Genomic DNA, 26921 nt, shown 5'->3' with positions numbered 1-26921 from the left:
GTACTGTACACTGGAAGTTGTCAATCACTGGACAGGTTGTGTCTAAATTTACTCTACTACCCTTTAAAATCAAGTTCTCCAAATAAAACATCAAAACTCAACAATAAACAAAAATAGAATGATTCTATCCAACTGTTCATTTTTAATAAAAAAAAAGTGTTTCCAAGAGTAATAAGAAAAACATTTACAATTTGTGATTTAGTTAGGTGTTCACTTAGTGACGTACATTGTCTCATACAACAGAAAGGCTTCACTTAAAAACAAAACAATCCCTGGAATCTCCATCCTGTTGCATTACAGAGGTAAACATAACCGTGGAAAAAGTACTTTGAAATAAAGGTTGGTTTCCAGCATGTATTTTTATTAATTATTTTACCCCCAAAGATCATTTTCATTGAACAGCATTTAATCCTAAATGAACAGTGTCGGGAGATGTGGCTTGCATCCGCGTCAGTTTCCAGCTTGGACATTCGAAGTTGTCCTGTGAGTCAGGGCCCAGGGATCTGTTTGCTCTCAGCCAGCCATCGTTATTTGATTTTTTTATTTTACCCTCTTTGACTTGCTCCCGTCGTGTTGAGTTCAGTCTGCATTCTCAGTCATTTTTTTTCTACTGCTATTATTTGATGTCCTTGAGAATGCAGAATCAATTACTGTTCCTCTGTTGTTGGTTGTGAATGTCACGTAACACTGAGGTAAAGGCTGTTCAAAATGCTGGAATACGAAAAAAAGGAAAAGAAAAAACATGAGAAACGCTGATGTCGAAAGGCGATTGTTGAAGGTCAATAAGAGGTCTGATGGGTTGGAGAGCGCTGTTAGTGAAGTGGTGTTTGACGAAGTCTTTTAGGTAAATGCTGCCAATGATTGCGAGCAGACTGGCGGACTGCGTCTTTGTTTTTTCGTGAAAGGGCTCAGGGCAAAAGCTGAAGCAGAGGGAAGAGGCGCTCATGGAGCACGTGCTGCCCCCCTCTAACCCCTCATACCTGCTCCTGAGTAGTGCTGGGAGCCGTCACGTCCCTTGGCTCTCGACAGGCCCTGAAGCTCTGATGTTTAGCTGCACTTGCAGGACTTGACCACCATGTTGGAGAGCTGCTCGACTTTAGGGGAGCGTCCCACGTAGTAGAGGATGGTGAGGGGCTCCAGGTCCTGAGGAACACAGCAGGGGGAGGCGGACGCTTCAGGGTTCAAGGTGTTGTAGAGGCTCAGCAGCTAAAACAAGGAGACAGGGATCAGCAAACACACGTAGCAGACAGGAGCATGAGCTAACGTATGCGCTGTGACACTTTGACTCACCGAGCTGTGGGTGGTGTCCGCACTGCGTAGGTAAGGACAGGGACCAGAGCAGAAGTTGGCAAAGTACCCTTCGGGCTGATGGATCCACCTCCAGCCCAAATCCTGCCGGAAATTAATATATAGCTGTCGCACGCAGCAGTTCTCCTCATAATTGCTGCAGACAAGAGAGGACAGTGAGGATTAGGCTCTTTATTTCACATTAGAGCACAATTTTCAGAGTTGTATACATATTCCTCCTTTTGGCCTCTCTGCCAGAGATGAGAGAGAAAAAGAAATTCCACTCTTAGGTGTGCCCTTATTTTCCCTCTTGGAGTCGGCCCAGGTGTCTTAGGTGCTGTCTGTCAGCCTGACGGTGGAAATCCAGCGCCGGGAGACGGCGCGTTAAGAGGAGGTTTATAGTACTGGGACAGATCCCAACTTGTATCAGCTTATACCTGTGTAATGCTCGTCCCTGTGATTAACAAGCTATTTCTATGCATTCTGTGCCCGTGCCCTCTCCTTCCATGTGTTTGTGATAAGTGACAGCTGCTATTACCATTGCATAACGCCTCAGCTGCTACTCGACAATGAAATGTCCCCCCCCCCCCCTTCGAGGTAAAATAGCTGCCGTATTTACTTGCAATATGTCAACTAACCCAGCGGTCAAAGCTCTAAAACTGACAGAGCAGGTGCAGCCAGAGAAAATATTTTGGAAAGTCGAAAACGATGAAAATAGTCCAACAGTGCTTAACATTTTCCAGGATGAGGAAATGTGCCTTACTTGAAGCAGTAATTGGTGTCAAGTGCCCGCTTGCGCCTGCGGGATGAGGACTGGGCGTCCAGCCTGTGGGGCGGGAGCATCATGAGGATGAGGTGAGGGTGGAACGGCTCCTTTGATCTAACCGGACGGCTCTGGTCGTCAACCTCAATACCTGCAGAAGACAGTCAGTTAGTCCAGTGCGTCCGGGGGAAGCAGAGACAAATGATCGCACGGAGATACTGAAGCTTTGTTGCAAGATGCAAAGATGCCTGGGCTTCAAGACCCAAAAACCTCACTCTAATCAGTGTCGACAGTTTTTACATAAGGATACTGTAATCTCCAAGCCAGGCTTTGTTCATTTCTGGCTCGCTTCTCTTCCTTCTCTTTATTTAACACTGGTCCTTCGAACTCCCTCCTTTCCTCCATTCTCCCCCCTGGGCCTGCGTCTGCTCATCCAATCTGCCCCTGATAGCTTAAGCAGTGCATATCTCAGGAGAGATGCTAATGGTGAATATGTACGCCCCTCTTTAAGTCGGGGCCAAACGTCTGAGCACCGTGGCAGCACATTCCTTGTGGCCAAGCCAGTCGGGAGTGTTCCCAGGACCGAGGGCCGGGGCTCCAGCGCTAAGTGAGATACCAGATCAATTGTATTCCCATGCTCTGTCTCTCTCTTCCTCTCACAAAGAAATCCCATTATCCGAGCAGAAAGACGTCAAAGAGCCTCGCTGCTGGAGAAACATGCCTGATGACTGGACTAAAGCTTTTTATAGATCAGTGTTATAATGTGAGTAGTGTGAGTTTTATTCTTTTATAAATATATTCTTAGTCATCCTAGAAGACATTATTGTAGAACACACCCTTCACAATGACTAACTGGTACTCAAAAATAAGCCTCAGGTCAATTTATTCAATGAATGAAATAGAAGGTGCATTGGGCCTTCATTCAAATTAAGAAGAATCAGAAGCTAATCACCAGATAAAGCTTCTTGTATAGGCAGATTTGTCGGACTATAAATAATGACCAACCATTACATGCCAAATTCCACTAACCAAAACTTAAATTATATATATATATTAAAACATTATACAATTTTATTGATAATGATAATTAAACCTTAACCCAAACAGGGCCTGTTATATCGACTGGTTCCGACCGGGCCCCAGGTTCAGGAGGTACAGCGGCTCGTCCCATAATCTGAGGCCCCCTGTTCATACCTGGTATTAACATTCAGCCTGTGTGATCCGGTCACAAGTGGTCAGCGCTAAGTACAGGTCTCAACCCACCTCAAAGCATCCTCAAATGTGGCCTGTGATCCGATCAGGCGTTTTAAGGTTGGTGGACAAATCCATTCAAACTCTCCCTGGGCAACAAACTGAAACCCACACAGTACCGTCATGTACTGTGTGTGAGAGATGAACGGATGAATGTGACCTGAAGGGTTAAGTGCACCTAAGGGAGAGTTCACCAAGACTAGAAAAGCACTATATTCAATGCGTGTTTAATTTAACCCACTGATTCAAATCTTCCTGTAACCAGCAATATCCGAATAAACCCAATATTTCAACACACGATAGATGCCTATCTGGAACATTACACAAATCAAGGGTTTCAAACAAACTGAATTGTTATCTGGCTCTTAGTCGTAAACACAAACTGGCAGAACTTCTTTTCAGTTTGATAGATCAAAAGCAGAGGCCTAATTCGGACCAAACACAGACCACGCAACCACAGACACAATAAATCTTGGAAAAGGGATCATTGGAAATTTTGGGAAATAGACCTATTTGCTTTGTGCCTCAGAGTTACATGAGAATATCGATACCGCTCTCATTTCTGTGCGTTTAATACAAGACTAAAGCTAAACAGTCAGAATTATCCCCTGACTGCTGTTTTTCCACACTTATCTGATAACTTTTTTAATTTGAACAATGACAGGCTCGTAATAAGGCTCAAACCATCTCACTTGGTCCCCCATCACAGAGAAATGCAGACTCACCTTTGAACTTGACCTCCAGCACCTCGTTGGCGTTCTCGACAATGTCACCGTTGGGCCTGAAAGTATGGCACGGACAATGCACACTGATCTCCAGGCCGTGATTGGTCTCTGAAGGGAAACCGGAGAAGAAGAAGAAGGATGTAGGAGCTGACATTTTTCCCCCCAGGAAAAATCCTTTTAAATTTTAAATGAACTTGTCCCCTTTGGCGGGATATGTGATACAAGGAAAATCTGAGGTGTCCTCACTCACGTCGATACATTAGCCACTCCCTCACTGTCTCGGTAACGTCAAAGGACACCCATTCAGCCGTCCCCTTGGTCAGGACGTTCTTGCCCCCAATGTAGCGCTGTTTGGCTTTGGGGTCATCTTTCTTGAGGATCTGCGAGGAAAAGTTGAAAATGTGACCCAGCTGCAATAAACTCTCTTGCATGCACAAACACACTGACACACAGAACCAGAGCTGTCTGTTTGAGCCAGACTCTCCGGGATGCCTTGGGCCAAATGTCTACTCTTCATGGAAAAAGTGACTCCCTGTGTTGATATCCCCATTTTGCAAGTTAATGCCTGTGTATTACGCTTCTGCCAATGAGAACCTGGCTGTCCTTCACATCAGCAGTTCAATCTTTGGGTTTAGCTGGGCTCCTGGTCTCAGTGTCACGCAGTTCAAGCAGCAGGCCCCCTGATGTCTCTGCAGGCATTCATGTCCTAACTTATATTGAGACCCTAGATGTACAAAACGGATGGTAGAGGAAAGTAAAATCTGCCTTTAACAGTGTGTTTCAGACAGTCCACCAGCACTCCTATGAACAAAGGTGTTTATCTGCACTGAGAAATATGTGTGTTTGGGTGGTGAGTGGAGCTCTTAGCCCCACTGCAGTGCTATGGATAACTAGGTTCCTGAACATTGTCGGCATCTAATCTGCCTTCCTGTGGGAAAAAGGGCCCAGAGGCCTGCCAGCGTCAGCCCTCTGCCAATCAGCTCCAGCCCACCCCCACCTCAAGTGTGGGGGTGAGCGAGCGGCTCCGTTTACTCCTCTAGTGGGTGACTGTGCCTCTATCTCCTCTCAGGCCCCTGGAAACAATCTGCGGGCCTGACAGCCTGTATTCAGCGCTGGCCAGAGCTTTGCCTCTGAGGCGGTATGCAGTCCGGAGACGCTTGTCTCCCTGGCAGGAAATGTTGGAACCTGATCATTACTCCTGGTCTCTCATGGGAGATTAATGAGGAATCTGGAGGGAAAAAAATCCATCCTTGCACCCCACACACAGGCATCTAACACATGGGAGCTTTAACACGCTTCACAAAAAAAAGCTGATAAACACACGCATGCAGGTGCAGATGTACAAGCCCGTGTTGAGAGCCTAATGCCCTACTTGATCTTACGAAGACGGACAACTGCCTTGAGATTGACAGTCAGGAAAGGAGAAACTGCCGAAATGTATTCTAGGGTTACTTAGAAACGGCTGTGCAAGATCTTAAATTTGTCCTAATGTAGAATCCATTTGAATGTAAGCACATGGAATAATGATCAGCCCATGAAAAAAAAAAAGGGAGTTGGACACCCTAATATAAATGTTTTCATCTTTCTCGCTGACCTACACGGGCCTTCTGAGGGAAATAGAGCGCACTACCCCCCTGCGCTCCACTAACAGTGGAAATGAACGGTCGGTTCACGCACCTGGTAGAGCTCAATCCTCTGCTCGTTTTTCTTGGCGGAGGAGTTGGGGATCCGCAGGGCTCGAAACTCAGCCCGAAACAAGTTGGTGGAGTTCTTCTCCATGGTCGAGACATTGAAGCGGAATACCTTGGAGGTGGTGACCTTGGTGCAGAAGGAGAGGTCATCTGCAGGCAAAGTGGAAATGGTGACTCAACAGTGGCTCTCATGATGTTACCAAATATCTCCCTGCGAAAAAACACCACATTGTTTGTTTCTTTTGTCGAAATCCCTCCGAGCTCTTATCCATCTGTTACCTCATTGTGTACTTGTTATCAAAGCCTATTTTCCACTGACGTCCTCAGGAGGGTGGACATGTTTACCCTCTGATTATTGATAGGTTTTGTACCAAGGATTCCCCCATTAGCACTGTACAGAGTTTACACATACAAATAATTTTTTTAATACCTTCTTTCTAATAACTATTTCTAGTCCGTTCCAGGGAGCCATTACCACAAACCATCTGCTTATGCTTTGTGCGATCAGAGTTAGCAACAAGTTGAAGTCATGAAATGAAAACCAAATGTCCCATGTGGCGGAGCAGGCTGCAGAGGGACGGCAGCATGCTCCTCCTCCTCCTCCTCCTCCTCCTCCTCCTCCTCCTCCTCCTCCTCCTCCTCCTCCTCCTCCCACCAGCTCTGACGCCCAACAGGTGCTCCGAGGGCTCGGAAGGGAGCAAAGAATTCCCTTGAAACGAGAGGCTTGGTCCGGAACATGTGGGCTCACGTGCTGGAGCAGAACATTCCCTGAGAAACCACTGAGGAGGGTGATTCCATCTTGATAGTAGTTTCACAGCGTGCAGGCTTGACAAGCAATAACTTGCCGCGCACATACTGTGTGGGCGCGTATAAGCGATTGCACCCTGACCTTTAATAGAATCGACTAAACAAATTGCCACATTGTGATTCTATCTAAAAAGCTTCCTGTTGCACCATTGCCTTTTCCCCCTTTTTATACCATAATACAGACAGTTTATTATTTTAACAGGCCAAGCACATGCGGTGTTGAGCAAAACAAGCACATAGCAAACCTTTTATGAGCCAAGTGGAAACAGTCATTTACAGCCAAGCCACCGTTAATTTACTACCCTGAGCTTACACTTTATCACCGACCCTCAGATTTGCTGGTGGCTGAAAGAGGGATTGCACCTTTAGCTGATTTGCACCTCGAGCTGTTCTGGGACGAATGGAAACTATTGCATTCTGTGTCATGCAAAAGGAACTTGTACATCTCCTCGTATCGGTAATTCATTTGACCCATAATCCTATTTCAATGTCCTCCCAGTCATTATCAGATGTTTCCACAAAGTTTCTGTCTTTCAACTTTCCCTATTTATAGGTGACCTTTCAGCATTCATCCCCAACCAGATATCTCTCCAGTGTTTCCACACAATCTATGAGGAGGAAACCTCAGTGGCCTTTTCCTCTGTCCTCCCCCTCACTTGCTGCCCCCCTCCCCAGAAGGTGGAAAGCCCCACTACGAGGGGAGATTTGAAATTCTAATCAAGTCTTAGGTTTCCTTTTTGGATGACCTCATTTTTCCCACTGCAATGGTTTTAGGTGGATTTCACATTATGGCTTATTTTTGCCAAGGGTCTGAAAGGTAATTTGTTCCATGTTGGTGAGTGGAGGGGAATGCTTTAATAATTAGGTTTAAATGCATTCGCAAATTTTCAGTCCGCTGCCATTTTTAAGACTGGGTTTCAGGATGCTGACATGAGTTTGACCTTTAACCTACATAAAGAAGCACATATCCATGAACGTTCAGCTCCGACAGGGTTAAGTTAAACTTTGACTGATAAATAATATAAGTTTAAAAGTATAATATCATGGAAGCAAACAAATGACTACTGACTTTGTATTCTTCAAACAGATACTACAGCAATTAGAGAATTACGTTTTATTGTAGGACTTGATCATTAACAAGCCTGCAAAGGTCTATTTACAGTCACATAAAGGCATGAATTAGAAAAAAAAACTACTCACTCAATTCATCTGAACAAAAGATGTGCAGGAATCGTGAGTACAGATGTGCTGAACGCCTGGGGACAGCTGTTTGAATGTCTCTGCAGTCAAGCTTCACATAAACTGCCTCGCCCAGACACCACCCTGCACCACACCTGATGCCCTGACTCATCCTCCGGTGTCTGACACCCTCTTTCCTCTGCAGGAGCCCCCTGACAGGAACCACCCCTCTCTGCCCTTTTGCCCAGAGGATGATCTGCGATGTCAGTCTCTCCAGAGCCAGTGGAGGTAAAAAGGAAATATGAAGCACAAGGCAGCAGGTGCTAGCCAGCTGCTGAGGTGTCTCCGTCTCATGAAGGACAAACAGGAATTTCTCTTGGAAATCTGTTTATGTGAGTTCTCGATTATCTACTTAAAACGGAGCATCTGGGACTTGAACTTGAATGCTCTCATGGAAAAGTTTGGTTTTCACTCACCCGGTTACCCAGGAAATTGACATCAACCGTTTCATTCAGCTGAACTCAAATGCTGCTTTTGTGATGGGTCCAATTTCTCATCTTCTGCTCCTCGGTGTGTGAACATTGACTGTGGCAGGCCACTGCAGCAGATTAGATAATGGGATGGAGCTCTGATTTGAATTAAAAACTAAATCCCCCCCCCCCCTCCCCCGATTAAGGATGAGGAAGCAAAAATGGTAGAGGCATGGGAGTAGGAGGAAGGGGGGAGGGGAGGGGGGAGGAAGAGGAGGAAGAGGAGGAGGAGGGGGTCTGTTTCCTTGGGAGCAGGCCAAAGTCTTCTGTCTCTGTTAGTTCTGATGACATCATCTTCCTACTATCCCATATATCAGATATCCTGCTGTCCTCAGCGCCTGTCCTCATTTTTTTTTTACTGATCCAACACTGAGTCAGTGATTGGCTTGAAATTACACTGAAACTGCATGATCGTTCTAATTTTAACCCGTCACCGTTGTTCACTGTCACTGTGCCAGCGACCATCCTCCAGCTGAAATATTCATCTTGTGTCTTTAGAAGTATTTGGGTTACGCTGGTAAAAGAATTTAGCCACAGTGGCCGTCTGGTGCAGGAAGGGAAGATCTAGATGCCATGACTCACTCTTGCTTCATCGCTTAAGCGGATAATACCTTGATTTGCATTAGCAGGCTCCACCAGAGCAGTCTGGAGCAAGTGGCGCGTTCAAGTCTGAGAGAAAAGTTTCTGTTTGACTTTTTTCTCTGCGCTTGAAAAAAAGAGAGCAAAACTCAACTATATTCCAAAACACTCCCACCTTCCAAAAAACAGTGAATGTAAAAGTCATTATATCCAGGAGGAATGAGAGGGAACAACACTGCAGACCCATCAAGGTGACAGACGTTATGTTCCTACACACACTGCAACATGCCCTGCTTTCTTTCACATCACATCATGGAAAGGGAGAGAAAAGTGTTAATCATTGTTGGCACCTTCTGTTAATTTCACTAATTTCACACTTGGCCGTGCGTACACTGGGGCCAGCACTGAGTCTAGATCATGTCTAGTATTATCACCTACAGTGCGGCCTACTGTACGAGAGCAGCGTGATGTGTCCTGGGCACCTGGCCATCACTGATCCCACTCCTTAGACCTCTGTTTGTTTTGGGAGCTCTGGCTGCCTCTGACCAGGGGATAAACCCCGAGCTGTGTATTTTGAATGTCAGAAGCACTTTTGTGGGACCTGTGAAATGGATTTGATTCAGGACTCATGCTGGAGGCTCTGCTCAGTGTCACAGGGCAGCATAAACACCTGTTGATAAAAAAAAAAGGGTAACACCAACCGCTGACCCACCTCTGACCGTGAGGGGGGCACACATCCAACTCCTCCACTTACAAACTGACTTTCCCTGGAGAAGCCTGCTGCGCACTCGGCTTCTGTTTCTGATTTCTGGAACAATCAACGGACCATAGTTTATACAGGAAATACCAATATGGATGAACAAGGGAATTAGATCATAACACTGAGCCGCTGCAGCTACTCAGCTACTAGAAAGCAGGGAAACCGAGGTGAGAGAGTCGTATACAGTGAATGAAAAATATTAGGAAGCTCACGGCCAGAAAATGGAAATGAGGTATTGGAGTTGGCAATAAATACTGGACTTAACTGCCTGAGAATTTTCCCCGCTTAGGAATGTGTCCGACTTTAGCTGGAGTTCCCATGGCTTTGGTGTGAGGTATGTATGAGGAATGGTGCTCATTCCAATTAGACTGTTTACTTTGCGCTCTTCCTTTGCGCGCAATTCCACGTTCGCAGGCGCGTCCGTGCGTAAAGACGGCACAGATGCGAGTGGATCCCTGTTAGGATACTGAAACCTCACTTATATATATCATTTTAATGCCGTGGCCAGGTAATGTGTTTAGTTTGTTTGGCTTTAATACATCTGAACAAGTGAGCTTCTAAAAATAGTGGTTGCGATGCGCATGGCTCAATTAAAAATATTGTTAGTCACACACACTCCATCCAGTGATCACTCATATCTGGAACATGCAGGTTGTGTTTTTTTGGAGTATTGGATGTGACAAAAAAAAAGACACCTGGATAAACACGAGTAAAGACAGTTAACTTACTGTTTTCTGGCCCCGTGATCATGTTGAACTTGTAAATCTCTTTGGCATAGTACTCGGTCTCCGTATTATCCTGTCCACAACTCTGGTGCCTGTCTCTGCCCAGCTCCTCAATGAGCTCCTTGGTGCTGTTATACAGGGCCAGGACCTGAAACGGTACCTGGCTCGGACCTGTGGTTGAGGGCGGACTGGTCAGCCGGAGCTTACTGAGGATCTGTCCGCGCACCGCCTCCACTCTCTTCTTCTTGATGTGGTCAATGTCCACGGTGGTGCACGTGGACAGCGACAGAGTCATTGTCACACAGTTGGAGAGGAGGAAAAACAGAAGCGCTTCGCCCAGATTCATATTTCACTCACACCCGAGGTTTGTCAAGTACAAGAGAAAAAAGAACAAAACACAAAACTAAATTCCGATGTGAGTCGAATCCCTCGTCTCTTTTCATTCAGGTCGTGAGTGAGTTCTGTTCTTGCAGGAATCCCATTTTTCTCAAGTGCTATGTCATCTTGGCGACATTTGGAGTGGAGCAAATCCGTACCATTCTGGGCAATAATCTCAACACTTCCTCAAAACGCCTTATCCTACTGCTCATTCCTCGTTGTCTCGTGCAAGCATCGCTTCTCGTCTTCCTCTTCTTCAGCTCACAGGGCACCGCTCTCTGCACCGTGCTTCACTTTCTCCATTGCACTGTGCTCTTTCCATCCACTTGTTCTGTCGGAGTCAGTGCGCCTCCTCCGCAGCTCGCTCCTCCGCAGTCCAGCCTCAAACACACGGACTCTTTCCACTCTCGCTCACGCTTTATAGTCAAAGAGCTGTGACGTTTCCACTGAGGGTGGGGCGGCGAGTCGCAGCTCGGACACTGAGATCTGACCCACTGAAATACTGTTTAATACGACTCTAATTCTTTATTATGTTAAGGCTGTTTCTTGGATCGAATCTGGGAAGTGCGTGCGTAATGTTGGGCAATGGCAGATTTCGCAAGAGGGAGCGTGTTTCTCGTAAAGAAGAAGAATAACAACACATCGGTTGCAATGCACCATTTTTATTTGGATGAATGAGATGAATAATAAAATATTTTTTTATTATTTTTAAGAATATGTCAACTGTTTTCCGGTGCGTCCTCATATTTCCAATTCAATTCACCAAGCGTATAAGACTTTTGACAAATGCAAAATAAAGTTTTGGAAAATCACAGGCACATTAGGTGGCCAAAGTTCACAGAAGGAGATCTTTTAGTCGCTCAAGGGAACTCAACCAGTTGCTGTTATTCTCCACACGCTGCTACCGCTCAGCTCCTCCACAGGGACATAAATCATGCCCAACAGGGACATCTAGCGGACACCAGGGGTAGATTTGGTGGTGGGGGGATTACTTTCTCAGACTGTGGACATTGACCTGAGTGGCTGAGATAATGTGGGTGGATGGAGGAGCTCTGCTCTGGAGGAAAACAACACGTTAGACGAGAAGGCAAAAAAAAAAGGGAAAGTTGTGGGAGTTGTGGGAACTATGTTGTTTGTTGATAAAAGTCAAACTCTCCCTGTGACTGTTTGGATGACATCAACTTTCTGCTATTACACACAACGCCCGCCCTGCTGTCCTGCAAGACACAAGCTTAATCATTAAGCCGTTATCGTGCTGAAAGACATTCTCATGTTCAAATATCTGTCCTCAGTCCGTGTGTCTCCGACAGTGTTTGGTTTATGATGTCCTCTAATGCAGTGATGTCCAACCGTGTGTATGTACAACAGCCAAAAGGCAAGGGAAGGCAGGTCCATTTATGAAACCTGTAAGAAACCAATTTCAACCGAGAAAGCACAGTTGAAAACACATTTCAAGCAAAACAAAGCTGACTCAAAAGAGGAGAGTAAAAGAGGTGAAAGAAATAGTAAAAAGTAAAATTAAAACAAATCTGTTGAAGGGGGGAAAATACAAATAAAATAGATAGAACTGTGTTAAATACGAAATAAAATGTAACTTGTGAAACTTGTGACTTAAAAGTTTCCAATCTGGTGTTAAAACTGTAATGGATTCCTAACACCATTTTTTTGTCATATTGATTAAAAGCTGCATTTCCAAAAGGATGATTTGCCAGCTTATTTTTGGGGGATTTATCATTTTATTTTGGTTTAGAGATTAAAGATTCAATTATGCAGAGGAAATATAACTCCATTTAGTAACCACAGCTCTGATGCACCAGAAAACCCACATTTCTTTAAACGCATCTTCCATCCTCATCACTGTGTTTAACCAGAACTGGAACACAGGGATTATCAGTCATTCATCAATACCTCGCGTGTCCGTTGCAGCTCGTGTTTCCGGGTGATTATTGGAGGGACTCGCTCCTTTCTCCTGATTGGCGTTACCATGGTGAGCTATGTGACGCTTCGTGTTGTATCCAGGAAGACGCTGGTCTCATCCAGGCGAAGCGAAGAGGAGAGAGATGGAAGACAACCTGCAGTTTGGAGACGCTGCAGCGGAGAAGAAGGTGAGTGAGTGCTCGGTGAGGACACGAGGACGTGGTAAGCTACATAGTTAGCAACATGGCTAGCATGAACCATGTGGGCTGTGAGTGGAGCTGAGACCACAGCGCTGGTACCGTGCGGGGAGGCTAGTTCTTAGCCACTTAGCTCTGAAGCTAATGTGAGCCTCAGTGTAAGCCGTCCAGGGAGTGAGGCAGCTTCTTAGCAACACGACATCAGCAAAGAGACACTGTCACGTGTCATCTTCAGAGCAGCAGCAGCGATAATGTCTGTCTGCGAGTGTCCCGCTATAAACTAAGCTAACATGAATTCGCCCATTAGCCGAAACTTCCCGACGTGCACAGCTCGGTGTTTGTTGTGGTGATGCAGAGTGAACAGCGGGACTTTCTGGATGTGTGTAACTGCTCTATCGTAAAGCTGTCACGAAACAAACACATTCTGGAGCAGCTAACCACACTTTTTCTCCAAATCAGGTTCATGGACTCATCTTTGTGCCACTGCTTTTACCCTGTGCTGGGAAAACTGCAGCCAGTTCAAATACTCTTCTTTCTATTTGTCGATCATCACGTTGAACACATTTGAATGACACCTAATAACGACTCCAACGCTTTTTATGATTGCCTTACAGATGTGTACAGTTGCACACAGAGACATGCTGTAGACTGGGACATAACGTTTTAGAGCACATTGATGGATTTCAAAATGGACACAGCCTTTTCTTCACCATTAATAAAACAAGCCCCTCTCCAGTTTGATTTGACATTATTTAAGCAGAGTTCTACATTAGGCTCTCCACTGGCCCTTACAATGAGTTGTGATGGTCTTACATCTCCAGCTAGTGGCGCTAATGTCTTAAGATCACCTTAAAATGTGTGATCCCATTGATCCCACATTCCCCTCAATCGAAGCACAGGTTCCACCAACACTGAGATAACAAAATCACACAATGTCTTCTCCATGTTGAAATCTTCCCAGGTTGCAAAGTCAGGACGGAGAGCTCGCCTCACAGCAGATCAGTCTTCGTTCGAGGACTCTCGCCACACGAGGAAGTCCTCCACCACTGCTTCAACGGGAGATGTACGTGATTATTTAAAAACACACAGTCGCATGTTAGGATTTCCCCTCACGATAAGCATCAATATGCATTTTGGTTTTTGTCTCATTTATTAATCAAAGGATGAAGACGAGGTATGTAGCAAGAAAAAAAACCTCGACCGTGCATGGCTTTTTGTTGCTTCTTACTCCAGAGATCAACTTTATACCATTTACCATTTATCATGAGTAACCATAATTGTTGTCCTCAGTTTGGTGGGCTGTATTTGACCTACTGAGATTCTTTACCTCTCACAAAGCTGCAATCACACACCACCGAGACACACGTGGTATAAAGTTTTGACGGAGTGCTTTGATCATGCAGAGACATTTGATTTGCTGTTTTCCTCTTTTTCGGAAGGTTTCAAAGTTATTACACAGAAGCTCTTCATTCATACTCCTGCTTGTGTTGGATCTTCTGTATTTGCATGAAGTGTTTTCAAGCTTTATCTCATTCAAGCTCTAAAATCCTTTTAAACTCAAGAGACACACAATACTGTAAATCAAATCCGACAAGCTTTAGTACAGGCAAATTATATCACAAACATCCTGATGACTTTACCATCAATTTTCTCAAATCCTCTCCGGAAGCTGTGGAGAAATGTTGTCATACATTTTTCGGAGTAACCCCTGGCTCTTGAAACATGCTGGATGGAAACGATGCTACATTCAGGCTAAATATAGGGCGAAAACATATGAGAAATGTCGGAGCAGAAGTGACAGTTGAAGTAGTACAAATAATCTAACTTCACTACAACTGGTAGTTATGGAATCGGTCACATCTCCTGGATTGGCAAACTGTAAACCAGCCAACATTCCCGAAGCAAAAAAATGTCAGCAATGCTCTCGCTTTAGGCTAATCTTCCCAAATTAGGCCAACTTCCCTAATGTATGAACCGGTATTCTCGCGCCCTCTCTGACCCGTTGTGCTCATGCAATACATTTTTCCAGCGTGTCGTGCGACTGGGTGGGTTTATTTACAGTCTTCGTTTATCAACCCCGGCCTCTCCTGTCTAAAATACCCAACTGATTGGTCACATTCCAGACATCCTTTTAAACAACGACTCAATTGCTTTTATGGGCTCGTAGGGTTTGGCCACCATCAGTTCCTTGCCCCGGAGACCATTAGAAAATCCTAAATTAGAAAGCGCAAAGGTCCAACTAATTGCCTTAACAGCCATAACTATTTTACTACGGCTGTGAGGTTCATATTTGGTCATGCAGAAATTGGAGGCACACATTTGTTTTGTTTCTCACCACACTTATCGTCCTTCTCATATTTGTTGAGTGACATAATGTCAGATGAATTTATTACACTCAAAGTCACTTGACCTTATCATGTTTTTGTGAAAATCAGTTGTCATCATAAACATACATATAAACATTAAACGCCTGGGATTTCACCTCACTGGAAGGCATTCGACAAAGTTGCTTAAAAAAGCCTCAGTTGTCATTATTCTAATCAGTTCTTGGTTTTAATAAAGAGACAGTTATTAATTACACGAATTGAATTGAGCTTGTTCGGCCTCAGCTCTTTTGATTAATGGCAATAAAGAGCGGAGCAGTGTGGGCTCCCTCTGCCCTGCTTAATGATGACATTCGGATTTAGTAATGGCTTTGGTGACGGAAGCAGCACTGAAAGATGATTTCGTCTTTCATCATAAACGAAAAATCACGAGCAATTTGTTCTCTGCAGACTCAATTTAGTAATGAGGAATGTTGGGCATTATTTTTTGCCCCTTTCTTTCTTTCTTCTAATTCGTTTGTCTCGTGTCCACCCCTGTGCACTCTGAGGAATGCATTCATTCATGTGCCGGTCTCAGGCTCCCGGTCTCAGGATGGAGATGCTTACTGAGTTTACTATTTTCAGAATCATAGAATGAGAGGGAGAGGGTCGTTTCTTTTTTATTTTTACAGTGAATCTATTTAAGGGTCAGACTTACAGGCCCCAGGCAGTTCCCACGCTCGGCTCCATATGTTTTGGTGTATTGAAAACTATAATAAAAAAAACAATGGAGTGCATAGAGATGATGGTGCTGCACATACCAGGCATATGGTTTATTGTACAAGAGCTTTTTCTAGCTTTTTGCTTAAATATTAGAGTTCAAGATTTAGGTAGAATGTTGGGTTAAGCCAAACATTTATTAGGACGATTACACATACTCTTCTTGCATTTTGCATTCATGCTCTTAAGGCGTTTGCTTTTCCTCTTTGGGTCCTGATTTTCTGTTGTAGACAAGAGAGCCCCCTACTGGCAGATGTCAATTTTTAGAAGCTCACAACAATAGTAATTTACTCATGTCTCTTGTTTATATATTTATTATCTTCATCAATGCTTATCCTTCAAGTTCTTTCCTCAGGAATAACACCTTGTCATGCATTTACTTAGAAATAGAGTAATGAAAAAGCGACGTACAGAGAGGGAACAGAAAAAACAGATAATAACAAATCACTCTATCAAGTTAACGTTGTTTAAAAGAAGTGTAACACAAATTAAAGCTATATTCTATACATACATAAGTATAATCACATCAGAAAAGCTGACAAACATGACTTTTTGGTCTTTTGTGTGAGTTTGTGACCATCGAATGAAGCTGTTTTCTATTAAAGGTGTCTCTTCCTCCAGGCCCCCCCTCCTAAACCGGCTCGGCGGCAGGGTGGCTGGGCAGAAGAAAGCTCCGGGTCCGGATCAGCCAAGTACGTATCTTCACGTTCCCCCCCACCCCGCATCTCCCGTGGCTGAACTGAAGGCACGGACCTCAAGCTGTGGTCGTGGGTTATGTGTTATTAATGAACTCTCATGCTGTTGAATGAGCTTATTTATCAGTGCGTATTTGGCACTCGGGCGGTGAATCAACAAGGTTAGAGGGAGCCTGTCTGAGCCGGCAACTCTCCATTCGTCTTCATCTGCGAGCGAGGCGGTAATTGACATGGTTAATGCATCAGCCACAGGAGGGCACTGTTAGTCAGCTAGCCACTTCATCACCGGAGTTCAAGCCACTTAATCACCCCTTACCACTGCGGGCTGCTCTTTACATGGGGAGCACAACATGGAGAATACAACTAATATTTGGAACAGATGGAAGCTGCTCTCCGAAAGCTTTTGGGTGCAAAGGAACAAATATAAATACTGCACAAGACCAACTGAAGGTGAGACTTATTACTCCCCTGCGGAACTACCTCCTTTGTTTTCTCTTCCGCCTGCCACTGTTCTTGTCTTGTCTTCAGTCTCAGTGGAGCTGAAAGCACAGGAGATGCATCGAAGTGAACAGGCCCCGCCAATTGTGTGTGTCTGTTGTGTAGCGCACGCAGGGAAACTAGCAAAACAGCAAACTCAATAGATCTTTCCTTTCTCGCAGAAGCTCAGTGGGTCCCTTCTCTGCATTTACGTAATCCGGCTTGATACCCTGGTCTCAAAGCGATTGAAATACAGGAGGTGTAAAAGGGGTTTGCACGTGCATTGATCGTCTCTAAAACAAAGTAAGTAATGGTCCCCCCTGGAACGGGCAAGGACTTTTCCCTTCAATGTCACCTCTCATGCTCAATCACCGCCATCCTCCTCCCACTAATCCCAGCGCAGAAATCCCTGGATTTGTCGATCTATCACTTCTAATTGACACTAAATGATCTGTCAGTTTATTGATGAACCTTTGAAACCAGGTTGTCACAATATATTTTATCCCTAACAACTTTTTCCAGACAGTTTTACCATGTCTATCGCTTTGCCCTACATGAGTCTTAATCAAGGGGCCTGTAATGTGTCTTAAGTGTCGCCACCCCCGCCCTCCAGACAGGACACAGTCCAAGGGCAGGCAGGTAGGTTCCCTCAGCCTCTCTTCGCCTAGCTGGACCCTCGCACCTTCAAGGTTGTTGGTCTTGGCCCAGGAGACATCGATAAGGCAGAAACATTTAAGGGAAAAGATTATTAGCGAAGAATTAGTTTATTAGTTGTGTGTCATTTTCTCCTTTTGTTTTGTTTCCTGCTTCAAAAGGACAAATTAAGAAGGTTCTACTTACTTTGCTTAGAAAAAATATTATAATTTAAATGTTGATTTAATGTTTTTAGAATAGTGAAAGTAAAATTCTTACTTTAGAAAATACGTCCCACTGAATGTTTTTATGAACAAGCAGTGAAACGTTTTCAGTGGTGAATGTCCAGCTTAGATCTGATGGTCAAGTCAAGACGACTTATTTTTCTGATGCTCAATATAACAAATTATTCTCAAATAATCTACAGCATAAAAAACATAAAATGGGGAAACCTCAGAAAAATAAAGAGAAGAGAGATCAACTCTTTTATGTGTCCACTACATTCATGTGTCAGAAGCTCCCGGACATCGTCATAAGTATCAATAAGATCTGAATCCCAACAGAAGAGTTCTATTAATCTAATAAACACTGGAAAATACCTTTGACTTAGCTGAACATATATTTTATAAAAATCAAGTATTTGTTGAGTTTTAATAAATACTAGATGTCTGTCCTGATTTTTGATTTTGTGAAAGTACTGAATGTATTACCGTATATAACCAGTAGGGGGCACTACTCCACCAGGAGATCAACCCAAAATAATTCAGTATCTTTAAAAAAAAACTCTTTTACACATTTTAGTCAACTGATCAAAACATACTCTGCTTTGATCAGTTTCTTTTATGATGATTGATACGCGATTAGCTGCAACCTAATTATGCAGTTAGATGTTTCTTCTCAGATGTAACGTTTGCCTGCTGCATTTCTTAATACAGACCGTGTGCTAAAAATAATGTGATGAGGTAGAGAAGAGTCCAAACATAGTGTTTTGGTGTCTGGCATCCTCTGTTCAAGCTGGGCGGTGTAAATGGAGAGAAGTCCGAAAATAGCCTGATCCAGCAGGAGACGGTGGAGGAAACAGTCGGGAGAGATGACAACTGTGGTCGACCCCACTGTGTCTGATATCGCAGGATTACTATAATTAGAAGTTGTACCTTTCAGGAAGTTTTATCCAACCATCATTCTGCAGGAAGGGAAATGTCATGTTATTTAATTTGTCTAACAGTTGCTGTTACTGCTGATTCACAGATCCTCAAGACGACCTGCAGCTGAGGATCTGGAAGAGTAAGTTGACGTTGCCACCTTAAGATACATATTTTATGTTTTTTCAGTGCGGATACTGATTAAATTCAATGGGAGTTCAATGGTTGTGTTTATGGATAAAAATGGGTGCGTTTGCATCTTTGTACTGTCAGATTGTCCTTTGTTGCATCTAATCCCAGCCTTCCAAGAACAATCACTTAACATGATTAAAAAAAACGCGTGAGTGGGTTGTCATCGCTTTTATTGCTGTTAGGAGCCAAGTTTTCCTGTTATTCCATTTTTTTTCTCCATCCCCCTCCCTCGCATCATTCTGTGACTAGAATAGACATCACCGTGAGGAGAGGCAGGTATAGAGGACGTATCCTGGGTGCTTCACTCAACGCAGTAGCCTTGACAGCTGCAGTCAGGAAGAGGCTTTTGTGTGAAACTAGGGATTTTTGCTCTACAGAGAAAATCCCCTTTGTTGTGTTTCTGTCACAAATGTTTTGTCTTAGTAAGACTTACTCAGACGGCTGGCCCAGCTGGGTTTGTTTAAATACAAAATCCTAGAGGTCGTCTTGTCCAGAGCCTCCAGGTTGGTCACTCAGAAAGTGTCTCAATTCACCATCAGGCCTCTTTGTCACTGTTCAAGTCAACACAAAGCACACAGAGCCAGCATCCTGTCTACCATGAGAAGAAGAAGAAAAAGAAACATGCCCATCATCAAAGCAAAGTAGCCCAGGAGCCGACTCACTCACTCCCTGTGATGACCTCACCATCAGGCTCCATTTTTGAAAGCATTAAATAATTCACACTTCCTGTTTCTACAGCCGCCGCCTGCAACCACAAACTCCCCAGGGATCAGATGATGAAGGAGGTAAGAGCACCCTTGCAATCCTCCGCTCTGTGTCTCCTCACGGGTAAAGAGGAGCCCTCCTCTGCCTCCCCGGCACATTCATCCTCTGGAAGTGGAGCAGATAAGCAGGCAGTCAGATCATGCTCGAACTCCATTTCTCTTTGGATCCAGCATGGATTGGTGTGTTTGAACTCTGCCTTTGACCACAGAGTGTGTTACACTATAAACAAGGCCTCTTTGATGAAAATAGACAAGTGTATATGTGCATTAAATTAAGTCAGATTCATAGTTGATATAGAATATTGCGACAGGATTCAAGTGTTTCCCTCAACCACCCAGAGTGACACAGTTAAACCACACACAGAGAGTCAGGCAGGTGCAGTCGAATTCAGATCTTGCGTTAACGTTGCTGCTTCGACTGAGTCACCTGAGGGCCCAACTCTGTGCACCACAAACTCCAACCGGGACTGGGGGAGGACATTTCAGCAAAGCGCTGCCTGTTTTGTTCTGTTCCATTTTTCAGTGCAAAGCAGCTGAGAGACGGGTGAAATAGCCAGAGGACAGACAGGTTTGTTAGATGAGATGTTCATCTAACAACCTCATTCACATCAGTATCTCATATATTATTGATTTATAAACAGTTGATGATGGATATATATATTTTTTTTTAGATGAATTTGATTTATCCTGATCATCAACAAAATGTATTGGATTCTTCCTTGGCCCACGTCCCATCCTTTCACCGAGTTCTGTGGAAATGTGCGTAGTTGTTTTTGTGAAATCATGCATACAAACAACAAATAAACATAAAAAAAGACAACTTAATTCAAGTTATTCAACTCAAAACCAAGTTATGATTATGGGATAATATTTTAAAGAATGAATTAATTTTCATAAATTCTAACAGCTTTTTTTGTTTCATTAAATGAACTTCTTCCTCATTCCTCTCCTTTTCCTCATGAGAAATTAGGATTTTAGAAATGAAAGATTGTAAACAATAACATTTAATAACAATTCAGCTGTAGAAAACATTTCACACTACCTAGCTACAGTGTCATATTGTATAGTAAATTATTACTTGCTGGTGTGGGTTGTTGAAAGCAGAACATTATTACAAAAGTATTAGAAACCTGAAAACAATAAATTACAAGGACTTGCAGACATAAGGTGTAGTGTGAAGGGTGCAGTGGTTTTGTTTTTTAATACTCTGTTTCTGTTACATGTATGTGTACACACACATGTGAAGTGTCCAGAGGTTTGGTTCTCTTGCAGTTAATGCCGCCGGAAAGATTATTACTCTGTGGAGGGAAACCTCTTAATACAGAGCCGGAGGCAGGGGCATTGGAAATTACAGTGCTGAGGGTTAGTGAGATAGCCCCTGCCATCTTGATTATGTCCCCTACCCTTATCCCTTATGTCCACTGGCTACAAGCACAGGGGGAGAAAGAGAGAGAGAAGGCGAGCTCAGGCTCCTGCTCCCATCTCCCCATCAGCTGCCCCCACAGCCTCCTGCTGGTCACTTAAAATAGCCCCAGTATCGGAAACACTCATGTGTTTCATGTCTCGGTGTCTCACTGTCAGTCACCGATGTGTTGGATATTGTCACATAAGCCATTTCAAATGGATTCTGTGCCTAGGTAATCATTTGCCTGGACCGCTGCATAGTAATGCAGAGTGATGTCCTGTTCTCCACAGTCGCTGACTGGCGTGTGCCTGCCGGGAGTACGTCTACGTTCACAGCAAATTATCCCCTCTTGATATTTACATGCTTCAGCGAGGAGGCCGGACGCAAACCGTGTAATGGGGGTACGTGAGGCCCGCTCGCTGCCAGACAAAATCCACATTGATACATGTCCAGCTGAGGGGAGGAAGTCAGAGCAGGGGATGTGAGCCGTGCTGAGGAGACGTGTCGCCCTGATGGAGTTGCCCTTTGCATCAGAAGAAAACAGTGGCTTGTTTGCAGCTGCTTTGACGCCCTGCTTGACCTCCAGTAAGAGGTTGAATTTGAAGCTTGTTTAAAAACCTTGTTCCTTTTTTCACTTAATAATAGACTTTGCATATAGACAGCATATGCCTCTGCGCTTCACACTCAACACTCATGGACTGTGTTTATAGCGCATTAGTCGCTGAAATGGGAAAAAGGGTGTGTGTGGGACAGAAAGACAACCCAGGAAGCTGTTTGCAAAGAGTTGGACAGCAAGGCTTTTTGATGTCATTGCACTAAGACCATTAAATTTGATTGGGGGTCCAGGGGGGACAGATTCTGCTGAACGCTGTGCTTTGTAAATGAGAGGACAAAGTGTCACCGGGGCCTCATGAATATGAAATACGCGCTCCTGCATTTATTTGGATATCAGAAACACAGATGAATCTTGTCAGCAGCTAAACGAGTGTGGCATTTTTAATTTGGTTTAATTAAAAAGAGGAAAGAAATAAGTTATCAACACAGGGTGAGGTTTCGTAATCTGTGGAAAGTTTCTGGGTTTCGATTTTGAACCAAGTCTTCCTCTGTCTGTAAATTATGTTTTAGAATCCAAATCATTTCTCATCATTGGAACACTCACTGTCACAGGGTAAAGAAATCCAGCATCCCACCAATGATCGATGTATCTCTTCAACTCCACTTTATTTCCAGGAGTTATTTTGAAGGAATGGTGACACAGATGCCGAGATATTTCCCCCCCCACATCAGATGCACACTTCCATCTCTTCACCTCTATTTAGCTCCTCTATTGACTTTCCCCTCGGGGTGCAGCACTGTGGCTAGAGATTACTGACAACCCTCTCCATGCAGTCCAGCTCCCTTTTTCCTCCCACTATCTGTCTGTTCCTCTCTCTTTGTTTGCTTCCTCTCCCCCCCCTCTCTCTGTCCGTGTCACTGTCAACACTCAGCTGTAGAGCTAATAAGGATGTGCAGTCTGCTGCCTCCAAGAGAAAACATTGTACAGGAAACACTCATCACAGCCGTTTTCTAGAAGGACATCTGTGGTGGGGTTTTTTTTCCGAACTACTACACAAAAATGTTTTGAGTTTCAGTTTTATTAGTCATATGTAAATAACGGTGCAACGGTGCAATGAAATCTGTTGGACCAGAAAACAAGTCAGCTCAGCAACAGAATGACGATCCGTATAAAATAGAATATAATATAAAAGATAGATGAATAAAGATGGGTTGAGGTATAAATGAAAAATAAAACTATATACACACAAAACATGAGGATTTATTGGATTTAAGTCCTGGTTCAATAGCAGCCGTCATGGTCCACTGCCTTTTTTTATGTAAGCAGTGCAGTAAACAGTGCAGTAAACAGGAGGCAGTGCTGACAAGCAGGTAAGCAAATATGCCATGTGGAATATTTAGATACATGAGTTGAGAAGCCTGATGGACCGGTGGTTAAAAACTGTCCTGAAGCCTGGTGATACATGGGGCCATGCTCCTGTGTCAGCTGTCAGATGGTATGGAGGACAATGTGTGTATGTGCGCTGGGTGGCTGTGGTCCTGATGCTCGTGATGTGTTGAGCTGCCACCACTCCCTGTTGGGATTTGCCGCTGTGGGAAGAGCAGGTCTGTATGAGGCCCATCAGCGAGCTCCCACTGGTGCACCTGGAGTAGTTACTGAGGATGCTGGTGATCAGCAAACCTCCCCAGTCTCTCAGGAAATGGAGCCGCTGAGTAGCTTTCTTGAAAAAAAAAAATAAGAGTCCTTACATGGTGTAGTAGGATTCCTCGACCCTGAAGCTGCTCACCCTTTCAACCTCAGCATTGCCCATGTACATGATCAGGGTGTCTCCCCCCGCTGTCTCCTTTACTGATGTTGAGACATGATAAATGAAAGAGCAAATATTGGGGAAAACCTTTTTTCCCCACTGATTGTTGAGTCCCTTCATTTCTCTTCAGCGATACAAAATCCTTTTGATAATATATGTATATGCAAATTTTGAACACATCTCAATCAGTCTCTTTGTCTATCATTTATCTTTTTCCAACCAGTTCATCTGCACTCCTCATCACACCTCTCTAATTTCCCTGCCCCAGCAAATATGCATCTGAAAAATGCTGTGAAAGTTTGCCCTGTCCTTCTTGGGAGTGGAGCCATCCTCTGTCCTGTTGCGTTTTGCCAATTAAAGTGGGTTCCCACTGTTTGAGCAGCGGGCTGGCGGCTCCTGGCACAACAGCCCCTGCCAGGCCGCACTGTGACTTCCGACCCCACACAGATGGGCCCACAAGCAAATACTCTTGCACATTGCTGGAAGCCGCCCCAGTCGGAGTGGCAGAGTGGACATGGAGGTCGGCCCACCGGCCACTGCAGGTCCTGGAGGTGGGCGGCGCTGACAGGGCCCAAATGCTAAGGTAGCAGGGGGTGCTTTCTGGGGAGCCCCTGGCCAGCGGCCCTCTCACAGCGGGAAGAGCTGCCGCCTCACCTCCTGAATATTCATGGCCGCATGGCTATTGTGACAGGGCAGCTCTTATGAGGATGTAGCCAGAGAGAGGGAGGGGAGAGTGTGTTTCTGTGATCTCACATAAACATACTCATGCAAAAAATATGTGTCTCTAATAGCCATATATGGAGATTCACTGTATTTTTTTAATAAATGATTCTAGGATTGTCTCAAATGTGGACATGACTTAAGATGTAATCAGATCATGTTTTGAAAGTTATGGTCTCTGTTTTTGTTTTTTTAGATATCCCAGTGATTCCAGATCTTGAAGACGTACAAGAAGAAGACCTCACCATGCAAGTTGCAGCTCCACCAAGGTAGTACACATCCTAAACTCAGTTGTCCTTTATCCTTTAGGATTCACACATACACACGCACACACAAACACTTATGTCCCCCGTCTCGTGTGTGTGAGACATTTGACCTCTGCACAGGTCAGATCAGTCGCTCGCTCCGGTGACTTCGATGGTCACCTGTCCTCCAATCGTGTCATTGCAGAGTCTCGCTTTATCGGCTGAAATGGAGAAATAACAGTTGGGTGTGATTTATGCAACTCCGTTACCTGGGTCCTTACTAACTGGGCCCTTTGATTTACAGGGCAGTGAGAGACACGCCGACATGTGTCGAATATGTAGCAAGGCTATGACAGCGGTGGAGGTTATTAGGCTGGGGCTTGCTCTCTGTGCGAGATAATATCCACATTGAACTCATTGTGGGGGCAATGTAGCGTGTAATGTGCAGTAAGTAGGACTGGCATGCACTGCTAGGCCCCGGCCACTTTGAGAGCCCCCCCCCCCACACTTAATTCCAACCCACAGATAAGCAGCTGGGTTTCAATTTGAAGCATTTACCACTTGGCAACCATCTCCTGCTCTCTGTGGTCTTAGAGCCTCAATGTGCACAAACTTCTCCACCTCCACTTCTCAGTCTTGGTTTGCTGATAGTGTGAAAGTACTGCAGTAGAGGTGGCTTGTACTTTTCTGTGATGTGTAGTCTTGATTATAATACAAGTCTATCAGAGGCCTGTTCTGAATTTCTGTCTTCTTGTTAGCGTTCAGGTGAACCGTGTAATGACCTACAGGGATCTGGACAATGATCTGAAGTATTACTCGGCCTTTCAGACCCTGGTAAGTCAAGAACATGTATTTTTATATATTCTGGATATTTTCACGTCTTTTTTTGTCAAGGTGGTTCATGTAATATTTCACCCCCTGTTTGTGCAAGCTAACTACATTTTTTCTGCACTCTTTCTTCAGGATGGAGAGATCGACTTGAAGCTCCTCACCAAGGTTTTAGCGCCAGAGCAGGAGGTGAAAGAGGTGAGTGAGTTTTAAGTAAATATAGCTTGTGAGCTCCCAGCAAAGGCCTGTCCAGCTGTTTCTAGAGCACCAGGGGAGGTTGCCACTCTGTCTCCCAGGTAATCAAGATTTATGATGTGTACATTAACACCCTCTGCTCTCCTTCCCCGATTCTCCTCTCTTTGCTCCCTGTGTTCCCCAAGCTCTCGATCTTGGTACGTCTCCTCCTGCCTCCTAATTCTTCTTCTTCTCCTCCCTCTCTTGTCTCTGTGTTGCGCTGCAGGATGATGTGAGCTGGGACTGGGATCATCTGTTTACAGAGGTGTCCTCAGAGCTGCTGATGGAATGGGATCAAGGAGAGAATGAGGAGCAGGCTGCGTTGCCTGTAACATGAGGAGAGGAGGTTTGGACTGAGACTTTGAATGGCTCCAGTGGGATCTGGGTGAATGTCCATTACACAGAAGGGCCAGTGACTTTGGTTATATTAACTTTAATTACTGTTTGTTATATATTACTTTATATTCTGTAAAGTGTATAAACAGCATTACTTGTATTTTCCTAAATAAAGTTCACTGTGTAGTGAACAGTGAGGTGTTGTCTGACCCTGTCTTTATATAAGTTTAAGAATTTCTCCTTTTTTTGTTTGTTACTATTTAACTTAAACAGCTAAAAGGCAAACTGCTTGTGTTTGAAAAGCCCCTGGATCTAGCTGTCATAGATAAAAAATGCCCTCCCTGTACTGTCCCCATTATCAACAACCTCATACAAGTCCAAGGTTGATAATCAGCTAAGCTGAAATCCAGTTGATTGTCTTCAAATTAACATTCCTCATTAAAGCCCACAACCTTATTGTTATTGACTGTGCCATTGACTTTATCTTCCAGCTCTTCGATAGGAGCAACCCCTTCTTCACTATTATCTCAAATGCATTGAACAGAGTTTCCTATTGACACCTGGGGGATTAGCATACATTATACCTTTTGGATAAAGAGGAACGGACGTGAGTCTGGTAGAAGACAACTGCTGGTGTCCGGCATGTGTTCTTTAAACTGAAAGAACAGAAACAATGTTACAACTCTGTATGAAGAACAAACACTGTCTCTCACACACTGGAACCAAATCTGACCTAATTGATGAAATATATTGTTTACCATGCCTTCGCCGCATGCGGCCCTCATGCATCAGCATTCAGTCGTGTCTTTGGTTCATGTGTGTGAATATAAAAGCAGGCCTCCAAAGTCCGGCCAGGTGTATTAGGGAAACAGCTTTAACATTTACAGATTGTGATTAGGTTTATTTCTGAGGCAGACCGCAGTCTCCTGGCATTTGGGGATGCACAGCAAAGCCCTCAAGGACACGAGTTCTATGCATCTAACTGCTCAATCACATCCCATCACAAATAGATCTC

At 44.3% G+C, this 26921-nt stretch overlaps 2 protein-coding genes across 2 annotated transcripts; one reads left to right on the top strand and one right to left on the bottom strand.

Annotated features, from left to right (window-relative positions):
- Positions 1–122: 122 nt before the first annotated feature.
- On the bottom strand, positions 123–11075 carry tgfb3 (transforming growth factor, beta 3). Its single transcript, XM_062397199.1, has 7 exons — positions 10301–11075; positions 5704–5867; positions 4277–4406; positions 4027–4134; positions 2051–2201; positions 1291–1444; positions 123–1206 (listed from the first exon to the last, which is right to left on the bottom strand). The coding sequence occupies exons 1-7, from the start codon at positions 10641–10643 to the stop codon at positions 1048–1050; spliced, it is 1209 nt and encodes a 402-aa protein (XP_062253183.1). The 5' UTR covers positions 10644–11075; the 3' UTR covers positions 123–1047.
- A 1547-nt stretch (positions 11076–12622) lies between these two features.
- LOC133961379 (intraflagellar transport protein 43 homolog A) lies at positions 12623–26103 on the top strand. The gene is made up of 9 exons (XM_062396463.1): positions 12623–12780; positions 13751–13852; positions 16494–16564; positions 18926–18961; positions 19750–19796; positions 24460–24532; positions 25267–25342; positions 25472–25534; positions 25797–26103. Exons 1-9 carry the CDS (start codon positions 12736–12738, stop codon positions 25905–25907), a joined length of 624 nt encoding a protein of 207 aa, XP_062252447.1. The 5' UTR covers positions 12623–12735; the 3' UTR covers positions 25908–26103.
- The last annotated feature ends 818 nt before the right edge of the window (positions 26104–26921 follow it).

The sequence above is a fragment of the Platichthys flesus genome, chromosome 10, assembly GCF_949316205.1.
Source record: "Platichthys flesus chromosome 10, fPlaFle2.1, whole genome shotgun sequence".
Classification (NCBI taxonomy): Eukaryota; Metazoa; Chordata; class Actinopteri; order Pleuronectiformes; family Pleuronectidae; genus Platichthys; species Platichthys flesus.
The sequence above is the reverse complement of the archived record's forward strand: the minus strand, read 5'-3'. Positions and strand labels throughout refer to the sequence as shown.

Coding starts and splice junctions, on each gene's coding strand:
- tgfb3 (XM_062397199.1), bottom strand. CDS start 10,643: ATGAATCTGGGCGAAGCGCTTCTGTTTTTCCTCCTCTCCAACTGTGTG. Junction 4,135..4,276: donor GGAGTGGCTAATGTATCGAC/GTGAGTGAGGAC, acceptor GTTTCCCTTCAG/AGACCAATCACGGCCTGGAG. Junction 1,207..1,290: donor CGGACACCACCCACAGCTCG/GTGAGTCAAAGT, acceptor TCCTTGTTTTAG/CTGCTGAGCCTCTACAACAC.
- LOC133961379 (XM_062396463.1), top strand. CDS start 12,736: ATGGAAGACAACCTGCAGTTTGGAGACGCTGCAGCGGAGAAGAAG. Junction 19,797..24,459: donor GGGATCAGATGATGAAGGAG/GTAAGAGCACCC, acceptor TTGTTTTTTTAG/ATATCCCAGTGATTCCAGAT. Junction 25,343..25,471: donor ACTCGGCCTTTCAGACCCTG/GTAAGTCAAGAA, acceptor CTCTTTCTTCAG/GATGGAGAGATCGACTTGAA.